This window comes from Solanum stenotomum, chromosome 1 (genome assembly GCF_019186545.1).
Source record: "Solanum stenotomum isolate F172 chromosome 1, ASM1918654v1, whole genome shotgun sequence".
Lineage (NCBI taxonomy): Eukaryota > Viridiplantae > Streptophyta > Magnoliopsida > Solanales > Solanaceae > Solanum > Solanum stenotomum.
In genome coordinates, this window is record NC_064282.1 from 60,141,260 (window position 1) to 60,148,771 (window position 7,512).

The 7,512-nt window shown below is 36.1% G+C and overlaps 1 protein-coding gene across 1 annotated transcript; it reads right to left on the reverse strand.

The window, feature by feature from the left end:
- Positions 1-4,232: 4,232 nt before the first annotated feature.
- LOC125854923 (uncharacterized) lies at positions 4,233-4,967 on the reverse strand. The gene has a single exon (XM_049534533.1). It carries the CDS (start codon positions 4,965-4,967, stop codon positions 4,233-4,235), a length of 735 nt encoding a protein of 244 aa, XP_049390490.1.
- Between the last annotated feature and the right edge of the window lie 2,545 nt (positions 4,968-7,512).

A 7,512-nucleotide genomic window follows, 5' to 3' on the forward strand; every position in this document is an offset into this window, starting at 1 on the left:
AAAAATAGTCTTTAAAGAGTAGCAATTACCTAGCAAAAATTCACCTATTATTGGCGATTTCCAACTTCTGCCCAAAACCTTTTTTGTCCAACACCAAAAGAATCAAGACAATCAGAAAACAAAGCCATCAGACAGGTTATTATTACCATCCAGGAGAGAAGAACAGAGATGTTGATTTGTGAAATGAAAAGCTTGCTTATTCTATTACATTAATGAGTATTTATACAGATCTGAAAATAGAAAATATCTAATCTAACTTTTGTACGATATGGCTAACTAACTCTCTAACAAATTAACTAACTGTCTAACTAATTGTGTAACTAACTATGTGAACTGTACAATCCTAGCGAGAATGCTTATTTTTTCACGTAGAGCGCGGTTTTCTTCCGCTAAGGAGGTCATCCTTTTCGAGAGATATTCCCATTCAGTACTTTAACACCCTCCTCAAGTTGGAGGTGGATACAACACTACCAACTTGTCAAGAATGGAAGAGTGTTTGATCCCTGTCAAAGCTTTGGTTAAAATATCAGCCAACTGGTCTTGTGTAGTAATGTGGTGCAAGGAAATAAGTCCTTGCTGCAAAACATGTCTCACATAATGAGAGTTGACCTCAATATGTTTGGTCCTCTCGTGAAAAACAGGATTCTTGGCTATATGCAATGCAGACTGACTATCTCAGAAAACTGAAATAGGTTTCAAAAAAGGGACATCCAGTTCAGTAAGTTACCTACTCAGCCATACCAATTCCCTTACTACTTTTCTGAGGGATCTGTACTCAGCCTCTGCAGATGATAAAGAAATAGTTTCTTGCTTCTTCGACTTCCAGCTTATTGGACTGCCTCCTAGCAACACTAAGAAACCACTAACAGACTTCCTGGAATCTAGACAAGATGCCCAATCTGAATCACAATGACCTTTAATGGTGAAATCTGCATCGTTAGATAGAAATAAGCCCAGGGTAGGATCAGACTTTAAATATCTCAGAAGATGAAAAACAACTTGTAAATGAGGCTCTCTAGGATCCTGCATGAATTGACTTAAATGTTGAACACTAAAAGCAATATCAAGCCTGGTATTTGTGAGGAAATTCAGTTTTCCAAGCAGCTTCCTTTAGTAAGTTCCATCACTAAGAACTTTGCATTCCTTTGCTCTCAATTTGGCATTAGGATCAAGAGAAGAAGCCAAAGAACTCATGTGTAACCAATCATACTCTTTTAACATGTCAATAAAAAACTTCATCTAGGAAATTACAACTCCATGATCTGTGTGAAGTACCTCCATTCCCAAAAAATAGTGCAACAACCCCAAATCCTTAATCTTGAATTTGTTATGCAGATAGACGACTTTCAGGTCTATATCATCAACATACACAGCCACATAAACAACTGAATTGTCCCTCTTTTTGTAGAACAGAGAATAGTCATACATGGAATGAGCATATCCTCTAGAACATAAAGCCTCAATGAGTTTAGCATACCATTGTCTGCTAGCCTGCTTGAGTCCATACAGGGATTTGTTCAATTTACACACCAAATTAGGGGCATGAACTGCAAGTCCAGGTGGAACATCCATATAAACCTCCTCATGCAAATCTTCATGAAGGAAAGCATTATTAATGTCTAACTGATACATAGTCCAACCCTGCTTAACTGCTGTAATCAGCAATGCCCTGACTGTGGTCATCTTGACTACAGGGGAAAAGGTCTCAGTATAGTCAATACTTCCCTGTTGTGTGTACCCCTTGACAACAAGACTTGCTTTTAGTCTCTCAATACTACCATCTTCCTTGTGTTTGACCTTATAGACCCATCTACAACCAATGGCTTTCTTGCCATTAGGTAGTGGAACCAAATCCCAAGTATGATTGGAATGCAAAGCATCAGATTCTTGTGTCCTGGCCACTTGCCAAGCAGGATCAATTGCAGCCTCCTCATATGAAATTGGTTCCCTGTCAATACAAACATTTCTCACAAGATTTTGACTACTAGGAACTAAGGTACTATGATCCATGTGTTGGTGATTGGAGAAAAGGGCCTTAAGAGAAGTAGCAACATTGGCAAGTTGTTGAGGTTGAGGATTAGGTGGTTTGAGCTGTGGCATATTACAGACATAATCATGCATGTGACTTGGGAATTTGGGATTCCTAGTGGATCTCCTAGGTTTTGGATGCATGGAGGGAACAAACACAGGATAGAAGGAGAAGGTAAATACACTATAGGATCAGGTGATTGACTATATGTAGCACTAGAATCATCTAATACATTTTGATTTTGATTACCTTGTGTGCCATGATTATCAGAACTATCTAAGATATCAATGAAAGAAGGAAACTGTAAACAAGGAGTAGATGAAGTAGGAAAAGATGCATTGTGAAAAGGAAAAATATTTTCATGAAAAACAACATCCCTAGAAACATGTATTCTTTTTGTGGACATATCTAGGATCTTGTACCCTTTTGTCTCATAAGGATATCCAAAAAAAATGTGGGGAGTGGCTCTTGGTTCAAATTTGGCTCTATGTGGTGTAGGTATAGTGGGGTAACAAAGACAACCAAAGCTTCTCATGTGGGAGAAAAGGGGTTTCTTTTTGTATAAAATTTCATATGGGCTGGCATCATTTAGTACAGTAGAAGGAAGCCTGTTTATAATGTATGTAGCACACATGACACATTCTCCCCAGTACTTAACAGGTAGTTTGGATTGAAAAAGCAATGCCCTAGCAGTTTCAAGTAAATATTTGTGTTTTCTTTCTACTACACCATTTTGTTGTGGTGTGTAGGGGCAAGTTTTCTGATGAAGGATTCCTTTTGCTTGAAAGAAGGTGGTTGTTTCTGTATTAACAAATTTCAGACCATTGTCTGTTCTTACTATTTTTATAGTAGTTTCAAATTGATTTTCTATCATGGCAATGAAAGTTTTAAGGGACTGTAATGCATTACTTTTAGAGCTCAGTAAATGAGTCCAAGTTGATCTGTTGAAGTCATCCACAATGGTGATAAAATATTTGAAGTTATTGTAAGTTATTGTGTGATATGGTCCCCACATGTCAACATGAAGGAGTTCAAAAATGTGTGAGGTTGTTGTGGTACTGGGCTTAAATGGTAGTCTTTCTTGTCTTGCCATGGGACAAATAGAACACAAGAATGGTTGTTTAGAAGAAAATTGAACAGGGATAGTAGAAATACCCTTCATATTGACAAAAGGTACATGCCCTAGCCTATTATGCCACATAATGTTTACATTATTTCTAGTGCATGTATGAAAATTATCAATACAAGAAATAGATTCAGACACATAGTCATAAGGGTGTGAAGGAACACCAATTGAAGAATTCTTAGCAGTCAAACAAGATTTATCAAAAGAAATACACTGTTTAGAAGAAGAAACATTGTCAATACAAGCTGTACATGTGATGCATGAAGGTAAACTACTACATGAAGAAGAAGTAAAGGATTTCTCCAAGAAACTTGAGCATAGAAAATAGAGACCATCACTTGCACTACCAATGACCAGAAGCCTCTTCATTGAAGGGGCCTGCATCAAACAAGAGGTTCTGTGCAGTTTGAATGTGTAGCCATGGTATGAATAGAAATTAAATTGTATTTGAAAGATGGCACAAACAAGACTTTTTCTAAACTGATCATAGGTCCTAATGTTACACTACCAATTTGAGTCACCTTAACCTTATAGCCATTAGGTAATTCAACTAATAATGGATAGGGCAGAAAGGTAATGTTATGCAATAGAGATATATTGAAGGTCATGTGGTTTGAAGCTCCTGAATCCAAAATCCATGTGTCAGATCTATTTTTGAAACATTTGCATAATTGTTTACCAAAGTCTATAGAGGAGGTACAAATTGTAATACCTGCAAAGTTAGTTGATCCATTAGCAAGAGTTGAGCTTATGGTGGATCCCTCATTCTCATGTTCTTGTTGGAAGTGCTGAATCATGTTCTGAAGATGACCATATTGATCCTTGGTGAGACTTATATTGTATAATTCCTCATTCTGATCTACTGCTGGTCCTTTTCCATGAGCCAAGTCTTGTGCACAATGAACATTTGCTACTGTCATGTGTCCAGTTCCTTTATTCTGAGGAGGCTTTGGAGGAGCTCTAGGATTATTCTGAGGGGGCTTTGGGGGAGCTCTAGAATTATGAGGTGGATTCGAACTAGATGGATACCCATGGAGTCTATAACATTTCTCCATGATGTGATGGAGGATTTAGTGATTAATTTGGTGAAAAATCTGTCCTGTAGGGTTGAGAGGGTTGAGAGGGCCTACTAGATCCAACATGTAAAACACTTGACTCCACATTGAAGTGATTGGATGACTTGATTTCTCTTTGGTGTTCATCTTGAACCAAAAGAGAGAAAGCATGTGCTATAGAGGGCAATGGATTCATCATGATTATACTACGACGTATCACGGTATAAACATCATTCAATCCCATGAGGAATTGAATCAACCTTCGATCTTGTTCAGCCTTATGAATAAGAGCCTTTTCTCCACAGACATAGGTGCAGTTGCATTGAGCTGTGACATTCAAAGTACTAAGTTCCTCCCATAGCTTTTTCAATTTGGTGTAGTACCCTGTACTAATGAGAGATCCTTGAGACAGATCATTAATTTCCCTCTGAATTTGATACAGTTTTGCACCATTAGTTTGTTCATAGCGATCTTTCAGCTCTCTCCACAATTCTGCAGAGCTCATAATGAATTCAACACTGTCTGCAATTTCCTTTGACAGTGAATTCAAAATCCAGGTTGTAACAATATCGTCACATCTTTCCCATTGACGATATGAAGGATGATTGGATTGAGGTCGTGGGCAATCCCCATTGATGAATCCTAACTTGTTTTTGACTGATAGTGACCTCAAAACACTGCGTCTCCATGAACGATAACCAATTCCAACAAATTGTACTGGTACGAGCTTGGCTCCGGGATTATCAGAAGGATACATGTAAAGAGGTCTATTGGATTCAATTGAAAAATATGTTGAACCACTAGATTAATCGGTGGAACCACCAGATTGGCTAGAATTTGGAGCAATTTCCATAGATCAAGCAAAAATGAAGAATGGACAGATCGCGGAGAGAAGAAGAAAGGAGAAAACTCGTACAAAAAGCAAAAATAAAGCGGAAAGTGAATACCTCAGAGTCGGACTTGCTCTGATACCATGAGAAAGCTATGAATTGCCAGCACTGTGAGCTTCAGGAAGCTCAACAATGGAAGCCTCTGACAATAGTAACCATCCATGAGAAAAGAACAGAGATGTTGATTTGTAAAATGAAAAGCTTCCTTATTCTATTGCATCAATGAGTATTTACAAAGATCTGAAAATAGAAAATATCTAATCTAACTTTTGTACGATATGGACTAAGTAACACTGTAACAAATTAACTAACTGTCTAACTAATTGTGTAACTAACTATGTGAACTGTACAATACTTTAACAAACAGAAATAAAGAATAAAATTTGGGCAAAACATCAAGGTGTGTTGTATGAGAAGTGAGGAGAATTCAAACCAGAGAAAAGAAACATAACAATGAAAGGTTATTTGAAAATTTCTCGTAAGCATACTCGTAGAAACTTGAGTCCATATCCACTGTCAAGATACAAAAGAAATTTAAAAGTATAATTGAGTGACCATTTTAGTCCAAGTGGACAAAACATGGAGTAGTACTGACAGTGATCAAGTCGTTGGATAACAATCTGTAGAGTGCTGAGAGTAATATCATCAATCAAGACAGAATAGTTGGATAAAAAAAGCTCTTTGGCATTTAAGCAAATCAAAAATGCTTTCACCTTTACCCATCCTTTTGAAAACCAAAGTTTTAAGTTTCTGCACAGTGCAAAGTCATTATATTGGATATTAGAATTCCAAATTGCCATGGTGCTTTAGAGAAACTATGAAAAATAAGCTTGTGAACTTATTATCCTAGGCCGGAACAAGTTGATAGGACCCCATATTTTATGTCCCTATGTTCCACCTATATGGCGGCATGGGGAGAAAAAATGGAAAGAATATAAATTTCTAACATTAAAAAAGGATTAAGACTTCGTAAAAGTCTCGTATATGATCAGCTATTGTTGATCATCAATAAGCTCAAGTGACCACAATTTACAAAGTGAGTTGACTGATCTTTTGTGGTGCCAACAAATTCAATAAAGGTTGAAACCTCTGTCACATATAATCTAGTTACCTTAAGACCACAATATATTTTATGGTGTGTCGCCTACCAGCTAAGATGACAAGGTTTTTGATCCACCCATAGTAGTTAGGATTATTATTTTCTTAGTACCATGTAAATATATGTGTTTACCTGTAAGAGTTTTTTACTGTACAGATGGCTTCATCTTTCAACTATTCTCCCCAAGTTTTTCAACCTTCCTTTACAAATTTTTCTCAAGGACCTGTAAATCAATATATTATATTGAAATTCACTCCTTTGTGATTGTTCTAGTCAGACACACAAAAGCATGACTTTTTTTTTAAAGATTCTCAAAGTGACACTAATGATATGGGTTTTGCAATTTTTGGTAAGCTCTTATCTTAATTTTTGCCCTGATTTGAATTTTTCTCAGATTTTGACCATGCAGAAAACAAACATCATCAACCGATAGAACTAAATGTAAAATCGAAACTTTATGAATGTATTCGACCAAATATAGAAATTGAAGGTAAAATTTAAAAATCAAGAGAAAATCGAGAAACGAACCTAGGAAGTAAGATTGCAACAATATCCTTGTGATGGAAAAAAATGCCCAATTTTTATTTTGCTGTAGTGGAAGAGTATGAATGAGGGGAATATGATGAAGATAGGTGACAGAGGTAAGGATGCCAACACAATGACCACGTGGAATGAAATTGAAGAAGGATAACAAACTGAAATGACAAAAAAGCCCATAATCAATTGAGCAAATTCCCATAAGCACACATGTTCATACCTTTAGCTTTAACCCATTCTTCTACTATAGTAGAAAAGAAAACAAAAAAGAAAAGAAAAGAAAAGAAGAGAAACAAATAGAAGTTGCTTCCTACACATCTTATAACTAGTCCTCTCACCCAGTTATTCAAGCCCATTATATACTTTTTATACTAATACCATGAAAATTTTTCCCATCATCACGATGAAATCCACATTAAAAATGGTACACATTCCATTTTTCGAATATTTTAAAAAAAATAGTATAGAGAGTTTTGTTTTCTTTATATAATTCGATTAGTTATTCTATCTATCTTTAATTGTCGGCATAAAATTAGATATACACATGTAGGCACTTAAATTTGTATAAAATTGAACAAGTATAGACACATGTCGTACGTGTCATAATACATGTAGAACACCACGTATGACATAAAATTGTCATGTAGGGTGTCATGTAAGACGAATGTGTCTATTTGTTCAATTTTATATAAGTTTAAGTATCTACTTGTGCACACCCAAAGTTAAAAGTCATAGTTGCTAGTTGAAGTCAAGTTAAGGGTCATGTTTATTTATTA

Coding starts and splice junctions, on each gene's coding strand:
- LOC125854923 (XM_049534533.1), bottom strand. CDS start 4,967: ATGTATCCTTCTGATAATCCCGGAGCCAAGCTCGTACCAGTACAATTT.